The sequence below is a fragment of the Hemiscyllium ocellatum genome, chromosome 39 (assembly GCF_020745735.1).
Source record: "Hemiscyllium ocellatum isolate sHemOce1 chromosome 39, sHemOce1.pat.X.cur, whole genome shotgun sequence".
Lineage (NCBI taxonomy): Eukaryota > Metazoa > Chordata > Chondrichthyes > Orectolobiformes > Hemiscylliidae > Hemiscyllium > Hemiscyllium ocellatum.
Window position 1 is genome coordinate 37,425,508 of NC_083439.1, and position 22,535 is coordinate 37,448,042.

General features: G+C 42.6%; 2 protein-coding genes across 5 annotated transcripts in view; one reads left to right on the top strand and one right to left on the bottom strand.

Moving 5' to 3' along the window:
- The window catches only part of mthfs (5,10-methenyltetrahydrofolate synthetase (5-formyltetrahydrofolate cyclo-ligase)), a 64,030-nt gene that overhangs the window by 26,216 nt on the left and 15,279 nt on the right, over positions 1-22,535 (top strand). The window lies entirely within an intron of this gene.
- LOC132834419 (complement C1q tumor necrosis factor-related protein 3-like) overlaps positions 1-22,535 on the bottom strand; it is a 122,805-nt gene that overhangs the window by 3,284 nt on the left and 96,986 nt on the right. Inside the window, exons 1-3 of one of the 2 annotated variants that reach the window (XM_060853350.1) lie at positions 17,064-17,245; positions 16,904-16,978; positions 4,395-4,488 (exon numbers count right to left, since the gene is read on the bottom strand). In XM_060853350.1, the coding sequence (XP_060709333.1) occupies positions 4,395-4,488; positions 16,904-16,978; positions 17,064-17,081 (187 nt within the window). In that variant the 5' untranslated portion in view covers positions 17,082-17,245. Of the gene's footprint in view, positions 1-4,394; positions 4,489-16,903; positions 16,979-17,063; positions 17,246-22,535 lie in introns of those variants that run through there. The other variant, XM_060853349.1, reaches the window with a different exon arrangement.

Genomic DNA, 22,535 nt, shown 5'->3' on the forward strand with positions numbered 1-22,535 from the left:
GCTAACCACTGAGCCACTGTGATGCTTCCTGTCCTGCACAGCCCTCTGCAACAATGAGTTCCACAGAGTAACCTCTGGCTGAAGAATTTCCTCCTCATCTTAGATGGAAAGGGTCATACCTTCACGAGGCTGTGCCCTTGGCTGTCAGACTCTCCTAACAATGGAAACATCTTCTCCATGTCCATTCTATTCAGGCCTTTCTGTATTTCTGTAAATATCAATCAGATCCCCACTTATCCTAAATTCCCTTGTGTACAGACCCAGAGTTCTGAACAGCTTCTAATTCATCAAACCCTACATTCCCAGGATCGTTCTTGTGCATCTCCTCTAGAAATCCTCCAATACCAGCATATCCTTCAGGGTACAAAACTGCTCACAGTGTTTCAAACGACGTCAGACCAGAGCTTTATAAGCATCAGCAGTACATCTCTGCTCTTAAATTCTAGGCCTCTCAAAGGATTCCATTGCCTTCCTAACTACCAACTGAACCTCCATGTTAAGCTTAAGAGAATCCTGAACTTGGATTACTAAGCCTCTTTGTGCTTCAGATTTCTGAAGCTTTCCCCATTTGGAGGATAGTGTGTGCCTGTATTCTTTCTACCAAAGTGCATAACCTCTCAATATCACACATTGTCTTCCATCTGCCAGTTCTTTGTCCACTCTCCGTGCTTGTCCAAGTCCTTCTGCAGATTCCCTGTTTCATCAACATAACCTGACCCTCCACCCACCTTTGTGTCATCTACAAGCTTAGCAGCAATGCACTCTCTTCCTCGTCTCGATTGTTAATGTATAATGGAAATAGCTGCCCCTGCAGAACTCCACTACTCACCGGATGTCATCCTAAAAAAGACCCCTTTAACCCCATTTCCTGTTTTCTACCAGCTAGCCAATCCTGTATCCATGTCATTACTTTTCCCCAAACACCCATGGGCTGTTGTCTTATCGAGCAGCCTCCTGTGTGGCACCTTGTCAAAAGCTTTTTGGGACTCCTCATAAATCACATCACTGATTGTTCTTTGTTTAACTAGCTCATTACCTCCTCAAAGAATTCGAACAGATTTGTCATGTGTTACAGAGGTATTTGACAAAACCATGCTGACTCAGTCCTATTTTACAATGTAGTTCTAAGTACTCCACAGTCTCATCCTTAATAACTTACCAACAACAGAGGTCAGGCTATAATTTCCTGTCTTTTGTCTCCCTCTCTTTGTAAAGTGAAGTGTTACATTAGCTGTTTTCTGGTCGTCTGGGACCTTCCAGTGATGTTTTTTCTGAAAGATATCCTCAGCTGTTCCCTTCAACCCTGAGCTGTAGTCCATCCAGTCCAGGTGATCTATCTACCTTCAGACATTTCAACTTTCCTAGCTCTTTCCCCTTAGTGATGGCCACTGCACTCATCTCTGCTCCCTGACTCTCTTGAAGTTCTGGTCTGCTGCTGGTGTCTTCCACTGTGAAGACTAATGCAAAGTATGTATTCAGTTCCTCTGTACTTTCTTTGTTCCCCATTACTATTTCTCCAGCTCATTTTCCAGTAATCCAGTGTCCACTCTTGCCTCTCTCTCTTACATTTATGTATCTAAAAAACTCTTGCAATCTTCTTTTATATTACTAGAAAACTTACTTTAATATTTCAGTTTCTTTGCCGTTCTTGCTTTTTTTTTAAGCTAGCATCTGCTGGTTTTAAAGTCTTCCCAATCCTCTGGCTCCCCACTAATCTTCACCACATGATGTACTTTTTTCTTTTGTTTTCATGGTGTTCCTGAGTTCCCTTATCAGCCATGGTCACCTTGTCCTCCCTTTAGTCTGATTCTTCTTCCTTGGGATGAATTTCTGCTGTGCCTCCCAAATTATCCCATAAACCCCTGCCCTTGCTGCTCTACTGTCTTCCCTACTTGATTTCCTTCCAATCAGCTCTGGCCAGATCCTGCCTCATGTGATTGTTGTGACATTAACTCTGTTGTAATAGCATTACATGCAATTCAAACTTTTCTCTCTCGAACTATCTACTGATTTATGTTCTACCCCACAGACTGACTATTGTTCGGAGGTCTGTACATAACTCCCATCGGTGTTGTTCTTTTCCTTTGTAGTTACAAACACGTTTTCTGCCTTCCACCCGTCCTCTCCCATATTGCTTCTTGATATTGATTTCATCTCAATTTTGACTAACAAGGAAATCCTGCTCCCTCCACCCATCTGCCTGTTCTTTCAATAAGATGCATATCCCACGAGTTTTATTTCCCAGCCCTGAGCCTCTTGCAGCCATGTCTTTGTAATGGCCACAATATAGTGTCTACTAACTGTGGGAAGCAAGGGAAGTGATTGCTGGGCCCCTTGCTGACATATTTGTATCATTGATACTCACAGGTGAGGTGCCAGAAGTTTGAAGGTTGACTAACATCGTATCATTTAAGAATGGTGATAAAGACAAGCCAGGGAACTATAGCCCTGTGAGCCTGACGGTGGTGGGCAAGTTGTTGGAGGGAATTCTGAGAGACAGGACTTGCATGTATTTGGAAAGGCCAGGACTGATAAGGGAAAGTCAACATGCCTTTGTCCGTGTGAAATCATCTCTCATGAACTTGATTCAGTTATTTGAAGAAGTAACAAAGAGGATTGATGAGGGCAGAGTGATAGATGTGATCTATATAGACTTCAGTCAGGCATTCTACAAGGTTCCTCATGGGAGACTGGTTAGTAAGGTTAGATCTTGTGGAATACAGGGAGAACTAGCCATTTGGGTACAGAGATGGCTGAAGATAGAAGATAGAGGGTAGTGGCGTAGGGTTGTTTTTCAGACTGGAGAACTGTGAGCAGTGGAGTGCCACAAGGATTGGTGTGGGTTCACTATTTTCGTCATTTATATAATTGCTTTGGATGTGAATGTAGGAGTTATAGTTAGTAAGTTTGCAGATGACGCCAAAATTGGAGTTGTAGTGGACAGCAAAGAAGATTACCTCAGATGATAATGGGATCTTGATCAGATGGGCCAATGGACTGAGGAGTGGCAGGTGGAGTTTAATTAAGATAAATACAAGGTGCTGCATTTTGGGAAAGCAAATCTTAACAGGACTGATACACGTAATGGTAAGGTCCTAGGGAGTGTTGCTGAACAAAGAGACTTTGGAGTGCAGGTTTTTGAAAGTTGAGTCGTAGGCTTTCCTTTATTGGTCAGAGTATTGAGTACAGGAGTTGGGAGGTCATGTTGCAGCTTTACAGGACATTGGTTAGGTCACTTTTGGAATATTGTGTGTAATTCTGGCCTCCTTCCTATCGAAAGGATTTTGTGAAACTTGAAGGGGTTCCGAAAAGATTTACAAAGATGTTGCCAGGTTGGAGGATTTGAGCTGTCGGGAAAGGCTGAGGCGGCTGGGGCTGTTTTCCCTGGAGTGTCAGAGGCTGATGGGTGACCTCATAGAAGTTTATTAAATCATGAGGGGCATGGATAGGATAAATAGACAAAGTCTTTTCCCTGGGATGGGGTGTCCAGAACTAGAGGACATAGGTATCGGTTGAGAGCGGGAAGATATAAAGAGACCTCCGGGGCAACTTTTTCACGCTCAGGGTGGTACGTGCATGGAATGAGCTGCCATAGGAAGTGGTAGAGGCTGGTACAAATGTAATATTTAAAAGGCATCTGGATGGGTACATGAATAGGAAGGGTTTGGAGGGATATGAGGTGCTCCAGCCCAAAATGTCGATTTTCCTGCTCCTTGGATGCTGCCTGACCTGCTGTGCTTTACCAGCACCACACTCTCGACTTTAGAGAGATATGGGCCAAGTGCTGGCAAATGGGATGAGATGAGGTTGGGATATTAGATTACTTACAGTGTGGAAACAGGCCCTTCGGCCCAACAAGTCCACACCGACCCGCCGAAGCGCAACCCACCCATACCCCTACATTTTCCCTTACCCCTTACCACTATGGGCAATTTAGAATGGCCAATTCACCTGACCCGCACATCTTTGGACTGTGGGAGGAAACCGGAGCACCCGGAGGAAACCCACGCAGACACGGGGAGAACGTGCAAACTCCACACAGTCAGTCGCCTGAGTCGGGAATTGAACCCGGGTCTCCAGGCGCTGTGAGGCAGCAGTGCTAACCACTGTGCCACCGTGCCGCCCATCTGGTTGGCATTTGAAAGTTGGACCGAAGGGTCTGTTTCTGTCAGTACAGCTCTATGACTCTAATTCTATCTGTGCTACAAGTTCATTTCCCTCGTTCATGTACTGTGTCCATTTAAGTATAAATGTCCCCTTGGTCCTGTGTTGACTGCTCCAATCCCCACAGTTGTCTTCTCATCTAATGTGCCTGAAGTCAGATCCCTGACTCTTTCTGTACTCTGTCTTATGACTTGTTGCTGAAAATTGTTGGAAATGTTGCATGAACTCACTTTTATTCCAAGCATAAGTTGGTCTGAGCCTGGCTTTTGCTTCTGCGATCAATTTCAGTGGATTACTTAGTTTCATTTCTTCATTTGCAACTCCCTGGAACAAATTGAAAAACTGAAGTAAATGTTTGTGCGTTCTCTGATATGCACAGCTGAACATCAGTATTTGCAGGATGTTCAATAAAAGCAGAAAATACTGGAGAAATATAGCAAGTCAAGGCAGCATTTATTGGACAGAAACACAGTTAGCATTTCAAGTCAGACATGTCATTTCAGAACTGAAAGGGGTTGGAAAGAGATGTTTTTTATGCTGTTGACAGAGGAAGAGAAGGAGCAAGAGGAACAAACTGTGAGGGTGCCCAGAGCAGAAGATAGTGGGGGTTTCAAAAAGTATAAAAGAGAGATTGAAGTGTCAAATAGCGTTCGTGATCAGTTTGAATAGGAGAAAATAGGTCAGCTGTACTGGGCACAAAGCCAACAAAACAGGGAGAGGGGTTATAATGTGTGTTCATAGTTTGTAATTATTGAATTCCGTGTTGGGTCCTGAAGGTGGTAATGCATCTATTGAAGTAGAAAACGAGCTTGTGTTGAGTTTTGTTGAAACAACATAGCAGGCCCAGGACAGTCACATCAGCATGGGAGCAAGATGGTTTACTGAAATGACAAGGAATTAGAAGGTCAGAATCATTCTTACAGACAAAGCAAAGGTGTTCAGCAAAGTAGTCACCCTGCCTGGTTTTGCTTCACCAATATCACGGGGGGAGTGGGGATGAGGAATTGGTAGGAACGATGGAAGAGTGATCCCTTGGAATGCTCATTGTGGAGAGGAGGGAATGATGTTGCTGGTTGCATCTTGCTAGAGGTACAGGGAATAGCTGAGGATGGTCCTTTGAATGCAGGAGACTGGTGGAGTGAAAACTAAAGACAAAGGAAGGTCCTGAGGAGTGTTGCTGAACAAAAAGACCTCGGAGTGCAAATTCACAGCTCCTTAAAAGTGGAGTCATAGGTAGATAGGATGGTGGAGAAAGCGTTTGGTATGTTTTCTTTTATTGGTCAGAACATCAAACACAGGAGTTGGGAGGTCATGTTGTGGCTGTACAGGACATTGATTAGGCCACTTCGCAATATTGTGTGCAATTCTGGTCTCTCTTGTATCGGAAAAATGTTGTGAAACTTGAAAGGGTTCAAAACAGATTTACAAGGAGTTAGCCAGGGTTGGAGGGTTTGAGCTAAAGGTAGAGGCTGAATAGGCTAAGGATGTTTTCCCCGGAGTGGTAGAGGCTGAGGGATGACCTTATAGAGGTTCTGTGTTTATAAAATCATGTGGGGCATGGATAGGATAAATGGACAAGGTCTTTTCCTTGGGAGGGGAGTCCAGAACTAGAGGGCATAGGTTTAGGGTGAGAGAGGAATGAATTAAAAGGGACGTTCGGGGCGATTTTTTCACACAGAAGGTGGTGCATATATGGCATGAGGAAATGGTGGAGGCTGGTATAATTACAACATTTAAAAGGCATCTGGATGGGTATGTGAATAGGGACCGTTCAGAGGGATATGAACCAAGTGCTGGCCAATGGGACTAGATTAGGTTAGGATATCTGGTTGCCATAGATGCATTTGATTGAAGGGTCTGCACAGCTCTATGACTGTATGAATATCGTTATTCTGGGAAGATGGAGAAGAGGTGGAGGTAGAATTATGGGAAATGGATTGGATCTGACTGAGAACTCTGTCTCCCCCATAGTAGTGAGGAATCTTTGGTTGAGGATAAAGGAGTGTATGCTGCTGGCACCCCTGTGGAAGGTGGCATTCTGAGAACAGGTGCTGTAGAGGAACAGGGCAAATGGAATGGAATCCTTTCAATAGCAAGGTATGAGGAGGTTGGGAGGTTATAGTGGGTATTGGTAGACAACCTCTTATCAAGAAATAGAAACATCAAAATTGTTCAGGCCTCCATTCAAGAAAGAAGCAGAGTGCCTTTAGACCATCCTGATGGAGGATGGATGTGTTGAGGGATTGCACATCCATGGTGAAGAGGAAGCAGCTCAGTCCCAGAAACTGGAAATTGTGGGACTAATGTAAAATATCAGAAGAACCATAAATGTAAGTGTGAAGAGACTGACCAAGAGAGAAAAAGTAGAGTCAAAATATGAAAACTTGATTTCAGAGGGGCAGGAGCAGGGTGAGAAATGGGTCAATTCTGTTTGTGAAGTCTGGGGAGAAGGTAGAAGCAGGCTTTGAGGCCCTGAAAGATATTTCATCTCCTGAGGGAATCTACAAGTAAGGGGCTCTGTTTAAAACTGAAGGTTTCCCATTGAAGATCGATCAAGGAGAATTTATTCTCTTGATGATTGTGGGTGTTTTTGGTGATTGTTGCATTCTCTCCCCAGTAAGCAATGGAGGCACACTTATTAAATATATATCAGGCTGAGTTAGACAATGACAGAAATTGCTGGAGAAACTCAGCAGGTCTGGCAGCATCTGTGAAGAGAGAAAAAGTTCATGTTTCGCAACCAGTGAGCTTTCCTCAGCTATTCATAAATCAACATGTCACTAGTACCTCTGTATCTATGCTGTATTGGGTGGAGGAAGAATATATTTTCTTAATGAACACATTTTGCTGTTTCTCCCATAAATTTACTCACATTCATCCAGGTACTTAAGCTCTGCTTCTGTGATAAATTATACATTTTTTGTCGACAAGATCATTGGATTACTAAGGGATATGTTGTTACAAGATAATAACTTATTGATGAGTGTTTTAAATTGGTGTATTGCGGTGCTTGGAGCAGGATTGGTAAGTTAGGACAGGATTGGTGGGTGATTGGCGTGCTGATAGAGGTGGGAGGAGGTCAATTTGGAACAATAGCACCCTAATTGAAATGCCATTCTCTTTGAAGTAAAGGCCAACATTCCGTTTGCCTTCCTTATTTCCCGCTGAACTTGGATATATTTGTGATTTATCGACGAGGATTCCTGAATCCCTCCGTTCTGTAGCTTTCTGCAGTCTTTCCCGATTTAAGTATTCAGCTCCTTTATTCTTCCTGTCAAAGGGCATCACCTCATATTTTCCACCTGCCAAGTGTTTGCCCACTCACGTAACCTGTTTGTATCCCCTCTCCAAATTCTGAATTAGTGGTGCTGGAAGAGCACAGCAGTTCAGGCAGCATCCAAGGAGCAGCGAAATCGACGTTTCGAGCAAAAGCCCTTCTTCAAGAATAAAAAGCTCCAACTTGTTTGTGTCATCCACACCGATTGCCTTCCCATTTATTTTTAGCCTCATCTGCAAATTTGGCTTTAGGATACTCACTATTTGCATCCAAGTCATTAAGAAGCACGGTAAATAATTGTGGTGCCAGCACTGATCCCTGTGGCAGACCATTAGTTACAGATTGTCACCCTGCAAATGTCCCCTCATGCCAAATTTGTCTTTCAGCTGGCCAGTCCTATATTTATGCTAATGTTCTAACTCCAACACCATACGCTGTTATCTAATAAAGTCAAAAGTCGCATGACACTGGGTTATAGTTCAACAGGTTTGTTTTTGAAAAGACAAGCTTTCGCAACCTCGCTTCCCGTTCAGGAAGTAATGAGGGAGGATATATCGGACACAGAATTTATAAGTAAAAGACCAAGGGGTCACACAACTGATATGAATGTATTGAATAAACCTAGGTGGCTGTTAAGTCTTAATCAGTTGTCCATGTCCATTCCCTTGACCTGGAGAGTGAGATGAGTTAAAGGATAACTTATTTAAAGTGAGAACTAACTCAGCCCGATAATGGAGAGAGGTGCACAATGAGGACTATGGAGGCCTCCTTTCAAGAGTGGCTTGAAGCAGAGTGTCTTCAGACCATCCTGATGGAGGATGGATGTGCTGAGAGATTGTCAAGGAAGCAGCTCAGTTCAGGAACCTGGAAATTGTGGAACTAATGTAAAGTATTAGAAGAATCAGAAATGTAAATGCGAAGTAAGAGATGCAGGTTTCGATTGATTAATGTGTAAATCCCAAAATTTATTTCACGTCACTGCCCTGAGATAACTTAAGGTTTGGTCAGTATAAAAGAGGTGACATCTCAAGTCAGACAATGCATTTTAGATGTGAGGTCTTGTTTACAGTCTGTGTCCTAACCTGGAGTCAGACTGGTTTTATTTCCAATGTAGGAATTTATAAAATGACACATTGACTGACCGTCTACAAAGTATGTGCTTTTTGAAAAAAATAGAAAGTATCTGCAAATGCCAATTTGCAAATTCACCACATTGATTTATTTGTGATTTGGAGATGCCGGTGTTAGATTAAGGAGCATCGCTCCAAAAGCTAGTGTGCTTCCAATTAAACCTGTTGGACTATAACCTGGTGTTGTGTGATTTTTAACTTTGATTTATTTGTGTCATAGTGGTGGTGGGGTTGGGGGGAGGCTGGTGGAGGTGGAGAGTGTGGAGTGTGTGTGTGAGGGAGAGAGAGTGTGTGAGAGAACGAGAAGGTGCACTTCCATTCTAACTGATTAAAACCTGCACTTCCATTCTAACTGATTAAAGACTTAAAAGTCATCTAGGTTTGCTCAGTACATTTGCATCAGTTGTATGACTGATCTTTTGCTTGTAAATTCTGTGTCTGATATATCATCCCTCACCAGCACTGAAGAAGGAGCAAGGCTCTGAAAACTTGTGTTTTCAAACAAACCTGTTGGACTACAACCAGGTGTCGTGTGAGTTTTGACTTTGTCCACCTCAGTCTCACACCAGCACCTTCCCATCATGGCTTATGTTGTAAAGTAGTGTAATGTGTAATACCTTATGAAACACCTCCTGAAAATCCAAATGTATAACATCCACTGCTTCTCCTTTATCTGTTCTGCTTGTTGCCGCCTCAAAGAATTCTAGTAAAATTGTGAGGCACGGTTTCCCCTTTATGTGGCCAAGCTCCCTCTGCTTGAGCTGTTCTGCATTTTGAAATGGTCTGCTATTACATCCTTTACATTGCAGCAATATTTCTCCAGGAGCAATATCAGTTCAATTAACTGGCTTATAATTGTCTGGTTTTGTTTACCCCCTTCCCTTTTTAAATAAATGTGTCACATTGACAGTTTTCAGACTTGAAGAATTCCTGGAAAATTCCTACCAGTGTGCCCACTATCTGTGTAGCTCCTGTCTTTAATATCTTGAGAAGCATTCCATTAGGCCTATGAACTTTATTGGCCTTTAGCCCTGGTAGTTTCTCCAGCACCTCTTCTCTTTTGATAATTCTAATATTTCGGAGTCACAGAATCAAACAGCACGGAAACAGACCCTTTGGTACAATTCTTCCGTGCCATCCAAGTTTAGCAAACTACATTAGACCTATTTCCTCTCCTGCTTTTATCTGGTGAAAATTTCGTAATTTTGGAATGATATGAATGTCTTTTGCTATGAAAACAGGTTCAAAGTATTTATTCAACTCCTCTACTTTTCCTGGTTCACAGTTATTATTTCCCCAACCTTATTCTCTAAGGGGCTTATGATCTCTTTGGTTCATAAAGGAGCTTTAGCTGGCGAGCTTGACAGTGCTTGCAGGTTTGCCTATGAAGTTTATTTCCTCCTCCTTCATTTTTTTTGATGATTGGTGTGAGGCTGAGTTGAGCCAAATGATCAGCCAAGTTTCTGATTTTGGAGAAATGTAGGTGTGTGGACATTGGGTAGACCTGTCTCTTGCTTCCTGAGCTCTGCATTCAGCCCCTTTAGGATAGAATGCAAGTAATCTCACATGTTCCTAGAATTATAGAATTTGGTCAGTGCTAAAGGAGACCATTTGGACGATTCAATTTTGTGTCAGCTCTCTGAATGAATGTCTTCCTGGTGCCATAACTTCACATTTTTTATTGGACATTTTTCTTGCACACATCACAGATACATATGATGAAAATTGAGTAAAGTTAATTTAATTATGTTTGGTATGTAGCAAATCATATGGGAACACTTAGTGTAATAGGAAGACATGGGAAATGGAGGGGGCAGCTAGAAGGGGAGATAGGAAATACAAAGGGGCAAAGTGAACAGGCAACATAGGAAGAGGGCACAAAGATTTGCAGAAGAAAAGATACAGAGGCTGAAGGGAAATAGAGAGAGTTGAAAGTCCAGCAAGAGGAGCTGAAGACTTGGCCACCAATGGTGAATCAATTAAAATGAGGGTTAGGGTTTGGCCAAAGAGGCCAGTATTAAATGAGCACGGATATCTTAGAACATTGTGGGCTGGAGGATATTGTAGAAATAGAAAGGAACAAAATCATGGAAGGATTTGAAAACAGGGATGAGAATTTATAAATGAATGTGTTCCTTAACTTGGAACCAGAGGAGGTGAGCAAGCATGTGGATATCTGATCAGATATTCAACTCAAAAATCATATTTAAAAAACTATATTTTCATGGGATGTGTATATCACTGGCAAGGCCAACATTTGTTGCCCATCCATAACTGAGCTTGAAGTAAGTGGTTTGTTTCCCCATTTCAGAGGGCAGTTCAGAGTCAGAGTTGATGTGAGTCTGGAGTCACATGTTCCTCAGAACAGGAGATTGTCCGAGAAAGCATTAGTGAACCAAATGTTTCTTTTCATGATAATCACTGTGGTTTCCCCAGAGCTTGAGGTGAGGGGTATTGATAGAGTTAGTGTGAGTTTTCTTTTCCCAAGGATGGGGGATTTCAAGACTAGGAGGCACATTTTTAAGGTGAGAGGAGAAAGATTTTTAAAAGGCATGGGTGGATGTAATTTCTTTTGCATAGAGGGTGGTTCATGTGTGGAATGAACTTCCTGAAGAAGTGGTGGATGTGGATACCATTAGAATGTTTAAAAGACATTTGGATAAGTACATGAATAGAAAAGTTAAAAATCTCACAAAACCAGGTTATAGTCCAGCAGATTTAATTGGAAACACTAGCTTTTGGAGCCCCAGTCCAAACCAGCATCTCCAAATCATGAATAGGAAAGGTTTGGAGGGATATGAGCCAGGAGCAGCAGGTGGGACCAGTACAGTTTGGAATTATGTTTGGCATGGACTGGTTGGATCGAAGGGGTCTGCTTCTGTGCTGTATGGCTCTATGACTCAATGTAGAAATTGAATGTAAATTCCACCTTCTGCTATGGTGGGATTTGAACCGTGATCCTGAGAACATTAGCTTGGACCTCTGGATGACCAGTTCAATAACATATAACCATCTCCTCCCTCAACATACATGTGTAACTGATATCCAGATTGTGAACAGGATAGTTCAGCCTCAAACAGCGACCAGACAGAAGAATGGAGCTGGTAAGTAGGCACTGAAGTTTGTCACAAGGATTAAAAGATAGGAGCTTTTAATTCCTGTCATTTAGTTGGAAGAAATGTTTGCTGATATGGTACTGGATATCAAACAGTGTGACAGTTTAGAAGTGATGAGGGTATCAAGAGGTAATGATGAGGTGGAGCTGGGAGTTGTCGGTGTGGAGATTGATATGTTTTCTGATGATAATTAGAAGCATCAGATGTGAAATGAAAGCGCCTATAGAGCCCATGGTGTTAAAGGCAAGGTACTAGCGTGGATAGAAGATTTCTTTTTGCCTGACAACAGAGAGTGGGGATCAAAGGGTCGTTCTCAGGTGACTAGTGGAATTCTGCAAGGGTCTGTGTTGGGACGACAACTTTTCCCTTTTTACAGTAATGGTCTAGATGCAGGAACTGAAAGCATTCTGGCTAAATTTGCAGATGATACAAAGATAGGTGGAGGGACAGGAGGTGTTGAGGAGGTGGGGAGAATGCAGAAAGATTTTGACAGGTTAAGGGAGTGGGAAAAGATGATTTAGCTTTTTGTGAGCAGTTGGGCTGCATATCTCAGGAAGTATGTACTGGCTTGGGAGTGGGACCAGACAAGGCTCACGAGAATGATCCCAGGAATGAAAAGCTTAGCATAGAGTCATAGAGATGTACAGCCACAGAAATAGACCCTTTGGTCCAACCCATCCATCCCATATGAAGAATGTTGAGACTCTGGGCCTATACTTGATGGAGCTTGGAAGGATGGGCGATTAGATTAGATTACTTAGTGTGGAAACAGGTCTACACCGACCCTCCGAAGAGCAACCCACCCAGACCGTTTACCCCTTCACCTAACACTGCGGGCAATTTCGCATGGCCAATTCACCTAACCTGCACATTTTTGGACTGTGGGAGGAAACCACAGCACCCGGAGGAAACCCACGCAGACACGGGGAGAATGTGCAAACTCCACACAGACAGTTGCCTGAGGCTGGAATTGAACTTGGGTCTCCGGCGCTGTGAGATAGCAGTGCTAGTCACTGTGCCGCTCACAACTCTAATTGAAATTTACCGAATACTGAAAGGCCTGGCTAGAGTGAGTGTTGGGAAGATGTTTCTATTTGCATTTGAGACTAGGACCCGAGGGCACAGCCTTAGAATAAAGGGAAGGTGCTTCAGAACAGAGGTGAGGAGAAACTTCTTCACTCATAGAGTGGGGAATGTATGGAATTCATTGCCAAAGAAGGCTGTGGCAGGTAGCTCATTGAGTATATTAAAGACAGAGAGAGAGAGATAGGTTCTTGATTGTTAAGGGGATAAAAGGTTATGGGGAGAAGGTGGGAAAATGGGGTTGAGAAATTTCTCAGCCATGATTGAATGGTGGAGCAGACCCGAATGGCTTAATTAATTTCTGCTCCTGTATCTTATGGTCACATGGTCTTATGGAAGTAGAAGCATGACAAGGATATTTCCTCAAGGGACACTAGAAGTAATGGTACAAAAGTTGAAAACAAGCAATTATAGCTGATTACAGGATGATATAGTCAGGCATCACTGAAGGTTGCAAAGTGGTTGAAAAGGATATGGAGGGGTGGTTTACCTCTGTCACATTAGCAAAAGATGCCATTTGTGAGTTTTTGATTGAGTCCTTTTGAAGCTGTGATAGGAAGAGATACCGATTGGAGAAATTTAAATATCAATTTCAGGGTAAGATGGGCCACAAATTTGTTTAGCAAATCAAAGACATAAAAAGGATTGGAGATGGAAGTGAAAGTTTACAATGATAATGGGATGAAACTCTTTTTGAGTTGGGGTGATGATGGTAGATTTGAAAGAGAAAGGTACAGAACCTGATGGGAGAGAACTGTTAACAATATCAGCTCATGGAGAAGTTCAGAAGACATCATATTGGACTCAAAACATTCACCCTTTTTTTTGCACCTCAGGTGCTGCCAAACCTGCTGAGTTTTTTCCTGCACTTTGTGTTTACGATTTGGAAAATGAATCAAAAAAAGCTCGCATCCAGGTTCAGTGGGTAATAGAGAAGGCAAATGGAATATTAGCCTTTATTTCAAAGGGAATGGTGTACAAAAGTAGGGAGGTTTATGCTAAAACTATACAAGACATTAGCCAGACCACAACGGGAATATTGTGTATTGCTTTGAGCCCCTTATCTTGGGAAGATATACTGGGATTGGAGGCAGTGTAAAAAAGATTCACTCAGCTGATACTGGGTGTGGAGGAACTGGCATATGAGGAGAGGTTGAATAATTCAGGCTGTACTTGACATAAAGAAGGATGAAAGATGGACTTATTATGCAAGATTCTCAAAGGACTTGACGAGCTAGACGTGGAAAGGTTTCTTCCTCTTGTGTGAGAGTCATAAAGTCATTGAGATGTACAGCATGGAAACAGACCCTTTGGTCCAACCCATCCATGCCGACCAGATATCCCAACCCAATCTCGTCCCACCTGCCAGCACCCAGCCCATATCCCTTCCTATTCACATACCCATCCAAATGCCTGCTAAATGTTACAATTGCACCAGCCTCCACCATATCCTCTAGCAGCTCATTCTACACTGTGTGAAAAGGTTGCCCCTTAGGTCTCTTTTATATCTTTTCCCTCTCACTCTAAACCTATGCCCTCTCTAGTTCTGAACCCCCGACCCCAGGGAAAATACTTTGTCTCTTTATCCTATCCATGCCCCTCATAATTTTGTAAACTTTCATAAGATCACCCCTCAGCCTCCGATGCTCCAGGGAAACAGCCCCAGCCTGTTCAGCCTCTCCCTGTAGCTCAGATCCTCCAACCCTGGCAACATCCTTGTAAATCTTTTCTGAACCCTTTCAAGTTTCACAACATCTTTCGGATAGGAAGGAGACCAGAATTGCACACAATATTCCAACAGCGGCTGAACCAATGTCCTGTACAGCTGTGACATGACCTCCCAACTCTTGTACTCAATACTCTGACCAATAAAGGAAAACATACCAAATGCCTTCTTCACTGTCCTATCTGCCTGCAACTCCACTTTCAAGGAGTGAGTCAAGTCAAGGAGCAGAGGCATAATCTCAGGGGCCACACACTTAAGACAAAGGTGAAGATGATTCTTTTTCTTTGAGGGGAGGGGATTTGTGGAATTCTTAGCCACATAAGGCTGATGAGGCTAGTGTATTAAAAATGTATCTCCGTTCTGAATATGATTAATCAGTAAGGGAATTGAGGGTAATGGGAAAACTGCAGAAATGTTGAATTGAGGATAATCAGATCCACTACTATCTCTTTGAATGCCGGAGCAGACTCTGTGGGCTGAATGGCCTCTTTCTTCACCTACGGTTTATAGTCTCCAACATCCACAGTATTTAACTTTTATACAGCTAATGCTGAATTGTGTTGATGGAGTAAGAGGTCTCATGAATAAATTATGTTCAGAGTCAGCATAAAGGGAGTTAGAGGAGGAAATAGAGAAATAAACGAGTTCACGGTTACGGCTGGATGGAACCTGAGAGGAAATTTGGACAAAGGGAAAGGAATGAAGTAATGGAGACAGCAAACTGGACAATCAATGTCTGACTGCCTAACGGACCATGAGTTTCTTGAGCATGTTGAACATGGAAGTGATAGAGACAGGACAGAGAGATTTAAGAAGAATTGCAGCAGAGGAAAAGAGTTGGATGTTCTCTTTGGATGCCAGTCTGTTCCTGGAATAATGTGTAGTTGTGGCACATGTGAGCAGAACTGAAAACACTTTGTGATCTAACATGGTCTGGCATTAAATCACTAAGCAAGTCCAGAGAAGTATCTATACAGCTGAGTGAATCAAGGGGAAATATAAAACCATAAGACATGGGAGTGGAAGTAAGGCCATTCGGCCCATCGAGTTCACTCCGCCATTCAATCATGGCTGATGGGCATTTCAACTCCACTTAGCAGCATTCTCCCCGTAGCCCTTAATTCCTTGTGACATCAAGAATTTATCAATCTCTGCCTTGAAGACATTTAGCGTCCCGGCCTCCACTGCACTCTGTGGCAATGAATTCCACAGGCCCACCACTCTCTGGCTGAAGGAATGTCTCCGCATTTCTGTTCTGAATTGACCCCCTCTATTTCTAAGGCTGTGTCCACGGGTCCTAGTCTCCTCACCTAATGGAAACAATTTCCTAGCATCCACCCTTTCCAAGCCATGTATTATCTTGTAAGTTTCTATTAAATCTCCCCTTAATCTTCTAAACTCCAATGAATACAATCCCAGAATCCTTAGCCTTTCCTGGTATGTTAGACCTACCATTCCAGGGATCATCCGTGTGAATCTCCGCTGGACACGCTCCCGTGCCAGTATATCCTTCCTGAGGTGTTGGGGACCAAAACTGGACACAGTACTCCAAATGGGGCCTAACCAGAGCTTTATAAAGTCTCAGTAGCACAACAGTGCTTTTTATTTCAACCCTCTTGAGATAATGAAGGGTTTGGAGGGATATGGGCCGAGTGCTGGCAGGTGGGACTAGATTGGGTTGGGATATCTGGTCGGCATGGACGAGTTGGACCGAAGGATCTGTTTCCATGCTGTACATCTCTATGACTCTATCTCTATAAATGACAACATTGCATTCGCTTTCTTAATCACGGACTCAACCTGCATGTTTACCTTTAGAGAATCCTTGACTAGCACTCCCAGATCCCTTTGTACTTTGGCTTTATGAATTTTCTTTAGAAAGAACATTTTATAAAGTAGTCTATGCTTTTATTCTTTTTTCCAAAGACCTCGCATTTGCTCACGTTGAATTCCATCAGCCATTTCCTGGACCATTCTCCCAAACTGTCTAGATCCTTCTGCAGCCTCCCCACTTCCTCAGTACTACCTGCCTGTCCACCTAACTTCGTATCATTGGCAAACTTCGCTAGAATGCCCCCAGTTCCTTCATCCAGATCATTAATATATAATGTGAACAGTTGCAGCCCCAACACTGAACCCTGCTGGACAGCGCTTGTCACCGGCTGCCATTCCGAAAAAGAACCTTTTATCCCAACTCTCTGTCTTGTCAGACAGCCAATCCTCAATCCATACCAGTAGCTCACCTCGAACACCATGGGCCCTCACCTTGCGTGAAATATCTAAAAAGGAACAGGGAAATCTAACAAGCACGCAAAGGAAACACAAATGGGGAGGAAAAACAGGGAAATGAACATGCAAGATAAAGGGAGAATAGGACAGACATGTTCAATTAGTACGTTATCCTTACCTGAATATCTTCCTGTAGATTTTCCAAGGCATAAATCTGATACATACAGTGAAACAGGATTAAACACAGGTTTCCCTGAAACAAAGGAAATGTTCTGTTAATTTATGGTAGAAAGAACCCAGTATGCAAACCATCAACAGTCTTTGCTACTTGAACTTACCAATCCAAAGGAATTCATTCTTATTGAATTTGAGACCAAGGTGCCTTCCCTTCAACTTGTTCTGAATCTAATGATGTTCAGCCTCTGCTAGATCTCCAGATTTTACAGACCTTAGCTCTTTGTCCCCTTTGTCTTTCTGCAGTTTCCTGTTCCTTCCTTCAGATTTTATAAAGAATAGGGCCCATAGCCACAACCCATAATTTAATGACATTCAAATCTTGATAAACATGCAGGTGTTAAACCAAAACACCCACATACATGGTCTGCAAATTCTAATAACTTAAGGTGTTGTCTCCAGTAGCAACCAATGCTATTCAGTTCGAGGATTCTTCTGTCAAGTGTAGCATTCAGTTTATCTTGACAGTGTTTTTGTCCTTGTAGTATTTTTCAATGCATGAAGTTGATCTTTGCTGCCATGAATCCTCTCCAACTGTTCCTCCAGTCAAATACCATACACCATATACTGTTTATCCTCCTGCACCTCTGTTGTGCTGACAATTTAGATTCATTGCTCCAACTCCCAGTCGAACTCATTTTTCCAGAGTGTGGTCAGGAGATACAGCACTCAATCAGGAAATGTCAGGAATTTGGAAGAATGGGAATTTGGTACGGGGAGGGAGGAAATAGTGTAATGTATGTCACAGAAGAACTAGCTCCCAAATGCAGCAGGTGTTAGGGAAGGTGAATGGAATGTTGGTTTTATCTCAAACAGAATGGAGTATAAAAATCATGAAGTCTTACTCAAACTGTGCAATGCAGTAGCCAGACCTCTGCAACGCAGTAGCTAGACCGCTCCTAGAATAGAAATACTTCAGAATAAACCTGTTGGACTGTAACCTGGTGTTGTGTGATTTTTAATTTTGTCCACCCCAGTCCAACACCAACTTGTCATAGAATACTGTGGACAGTTTTGTTCCCTTATCTAAGGAAAGATATACTGGCATTAGAGACAGACCAGTGAGGGTTCAACAGGTTTATTGTGGGCATGGAGGAATTTTCTTATGAGGTGAGGTTGAGTAGATTGGGCCTGGACTGATAAAAGGTTCTTGGGAGCTTGACGGGGTAGATGCTAAAAGGTTGTCTCCCCTTGTGGGACAATATAAGGGCAGAATTTCAGAGTAAGGCTTTGCTCGCTTCAGACAGTGATGAGGAATAACCTCTGTCAGTCCTTGGAACTCTTTACTACATCGAGGTTTGGATGCTGTGTTGTTAGGTATAGATTCAAGGCTGAGATTTTTCATCAGCCAGGGAATCGAGCATTAATCGGGAAAATGCAGGAATGTGGAGTTGAGAATTCCATTCTGAAGATGGGTCACTGGACCCAAAATGTTAACTATCTCTCTGCACAGATGCTGCCAGACTATTGAGTTTCTCCAGCTGTTTCTGCTTTCCTTTCTGATTTCAAGCATCTGCAGTTTTTAGTTCTGAACTCCAAAGAAAAATCATTCAGATCAGCCATGATCTCTCTGAGTGGTGGAGTCGGTTTAATGGGCCAATTGAGCAACTTCAGCTTCTCCATTTTCTGGTCTTTTGGTCCACTGGTTGGAATTGTATTGAGCCCACACAGGGAGGGAGTTGTTGTTCCGGGAGGCTTGACAGCATCACCCAAGAACATCTCTGCAGGAATTCCCCAGGGTGCTGGTCCTACTGTTGCTTCATCAGTGACCTTCATGCAGCCATATGGTCAGAACTTGGATGGACACAAATGATTGCACAGTGTTCTCTTCCATTTGTGATTGCTGAAATACAGACACAGTTCGTGTTCATATGCAGTAATTCCTGACAATCTTCTGGTTTGGGCTGATAAGTGGCTAATGACGTTTTTGCGACACTAATGTCAAGAAGCTAATCATCTCCATGAAGTTCAATGGCATTATCATTTCAGAATACGGGACTCTTACCAACCTTGAAATTATCATTGACTAGAACCTGAACTGTGCCAGCCATATAAGTATTGTGACTACAAGAGCACATCAGAGGCTGGGAACACTTAGTGAAGAACTGATTTGGCTTCACAAAGCCTAACAGCCATCTTATGGCACAGATCAGGCCTATGAAGGAATGTCCCATCTTGTCTGGATGAGTATGGCTCTAACAAGGATCAAGAAGCTCATGTGACATTAGTATGGCTCCAAGAGGTTATTTTGTCCTCGTTCTCTTTTTAAAAGTAGAGGTTTTAAAGACAGTTGTGCCGAGCTGTCTATTGTGAAAGTGAATAAAGTTAACAGCTTGTGAGGCCATGGGTTTTTTAAAAGTGGAACAACAGAAGCAGCCTGAAGGGGTGTGGTCAGGCTCTCATAGAACCAGGAATTTTAGTTTCTTTGTTTCTCAGTAGAAGTTGTTGCTGGGTCAGTTGCTGCAGTATATCTCTCCCTGTTATACTCTCTCTGAATTCTCTTGATGTATTTCCTCCTGAGGTGCTAGAGTTGTATTGAGACAATCTATTTTATTTATTTTGCCTTTTGCCAAGGATGTGTTTATGGAATGTTACTGTATTGGAATAGTTAGTTCATAACTGTTACCTAATCTATTACTTTGTTAAAGCATTTCAAAGGAGTTCCACCTCAGCCAATTCTGCTATTTTTTCTTTTGTTGTGTTCTCAAGCATATAAATAAATTATTTTGTACTTATCGTGGAGTAATTTGACCAATTGAATTGCATCTGGAATGCAGCACCTTACCTTATCTCTAAAATAAGAAAAAGTTAGAGTTGAGACTATGTTCTTAATATATTTGCAGGGGGTCAAGTCTGGTCCATAAGAATCAACACTGTCTAGCACAATGCAGCGTACTAGATTGGCCCTCCCTCCCTTTCAGTTTTGTCGTGTGCAATAATATGAAAGATGGTTTGTCAGCAGTTTCTCCAGAGGAATGAGAGATAAACAAAGCATGGTGGTCTGGCCTCTGAGTCCATGTTCCTTGAATTAATGGATGTAGGTTTGCTCACTGAGCTGGAAGGTTCATTTCCAGACATTTCATCACCCTACGAGGTAACATCTTCAGTAGGCCTCTGGGTGAAGCACTGCTGATGATTCCTGCTTTCTATTTTTATTTTCAGGTTTGATGATGTCATTTCCTGTGTGATTTCATTTCCTGTTCTTATTCTCAGGGGGTGCCAGATGGCGTTTAACTTGATGTGTTTGTTGATAGAGTTCCGTTTGGAATGCCATGCTTCTAGGAATTCTCGTGCATGTCTCTGTTTGGCTTGGCCTAGGGTGGATGTCTTTTCCAGTCGAAGCCAGGAATTCCAAGAAGCCTGGCATTTCAACTGGAACTCCATAAACAAACACATCAAGTTAGACCCCATCTGCCACCCCCTGAGAAGAAGAACCGGAAATGACATCACCACAGGAAATGACATTACCGACCCAAAAATACTCAAACATATAAACAGAAAGCATGAATCATCAGCAATGCTTCACTGGAGGCCCACTGAAGATGTTACCTAGTAAAGTGACGAAACATCTGGAAATTCCAGCTCCACGAGCAAACCTACGTCCAGTACCTCAAACTGAGCTGCAAATCTTCTCAAAACTCCTTGAATTAATGTTTTCTTCAGGGAAATCTACTTAATTTTTGAGTAGCTAAAGCTATAGAGTGGAAGGATAGCCAGAATATGGACCATAGCACCTTGGATCAGGAGCTTGCCTAAAGTGCAGGAGAAGAACCTGTTGTGGCAGTGATAGACAATGGAATAATTATGCTGATAGATCACATCTTTGTAAGCAGTATCGCGAGTCCCATATGGTAAGTTGTTATCCTGATGCCAGGAGCAGGGATACCTGAAATCAGTTTGAAAGGATAATGGAGTTAGACTTGGGGGATCTTGTTGAGAGCAGAAACATAGCGAGGTATAGCGATGAGGCAGGAAGGAGTCTTGTTTGAAGAGCATTTTAACTTGAGCTAAATTATGGAACAGATCTTCAAAGTTTATAATCTCTGGATTTTTACTGAAGCAATATGCAAATTTGCACCAGAATAAACAGATTAGAGTCATAGATTAGTTTTATCTGTCTGAAAGACAGGTGCAGGGAAGGATTCTGTTCCCTGGGACACTGGCACCAGTGTGGGACATGAAGGAAGTATTGGGATAGGCTTCATCTGAACCAGGCCGGGACCATGGTCCTAGCAGAAAGAATTAACAGTGAAGTCACAAGGTCTTTAACTGGCAAGTAGATCCTCAAATGGAAGGATAATGTAATTAAATATTTAAAGCAAATCAAAAGGAATAATTCACGGAATCGTCCAGAAATTCTTATTTTAGCACTGCAGGAAAAGCAAGAAGCAACCGCTGTAATAGAAACAGCTAAAAGGAAGATGCTAATGCAGTAATCAGTGGCACCCAGAGTGTCAGGTAAACAGCAGACCCTGATACAAGCAATCACAACATCTAGAGTAACAGGCGAGTGGAGGACTCTGAGATAGGCAGGCAACAGCACCTAGAAGAGAAGGTGAGAGATGGACTTCATGCTGGCAATTGGATGGTAGGAGGATCCACATTTTATTTGTACAATCTAATTTTATTTTTAGTTGGTGTCTGACTGAAACCTATGTGTGCTAATGATGAAGCATGGAGAGGGGCAAGGAGTAATTAATAGGAGGAGGTGGAGACCAGAGAAAGAGAAAAACAAGTGGGCAGACCAAGGAATGAGTAAATGTCAGCCTGAAAGAATGAATAGCTACTAATGGGGACTGTTAATGGCTGAAAGTGGGTGCATTGGGGTAGCAGCCTTTGTGATGACAACGTTTGGTACATGGGGGTTGGGTTGAAGTCATGGGAGAAGGTGCTCAGGCCCTAAAATTATTAAGTGATATTGAGTCCACAAGGTTGCATGATTCCCAAGTGAAAAATTCAGTGTTCTGGTTTTCACCGAGCTTCCCTGGGGCACTGTAGAAAGCCCAAGACAGAGATGTTGGTCAGGTAATATGATGCTGTGCTGTGTTGAAATGGCCAATTAGATTGATGGAAGTGGAGGCAAATTGCTGCTTCACTTGGAAGGTATGTCGAGGATCTTCGATACTGAGGAGAGGGGAAGTAAATAGGCAGCTTTTAAATATTCTGCGATGGCATAGGAAGGTGCCCTTGCAATGTGGGGAGAATGATCCCTGCGGAAAGCCAATAAGAAAGGGAGGGAAATATGTGACTGATGGTGACTTCTTGGAGGATTTGGTGGAATTGGCAGCTAATAATCCTCTAATGTGGATGTTGGTGGAATGGCAGGTGGGAACAAGGGAAACCCTATCGTTTTTGTGGGAGGGAAGAAAGGAGGTGAGGGCTCATGCTGGATAATAATATTCTCCTGTGCAAGTTGAAACATTCTACAATAAATGCACTGCTTATTTCTAACACAGAATTAACATGTGCCAAATATGGATAATAGACTGTAGTAGAGCTTCTCAGAGTGCACATCAGAAAGTAAATTGCAATCAAGACCAATTCCATGAGTTTCCTAGCCATCCATCCAGACATTA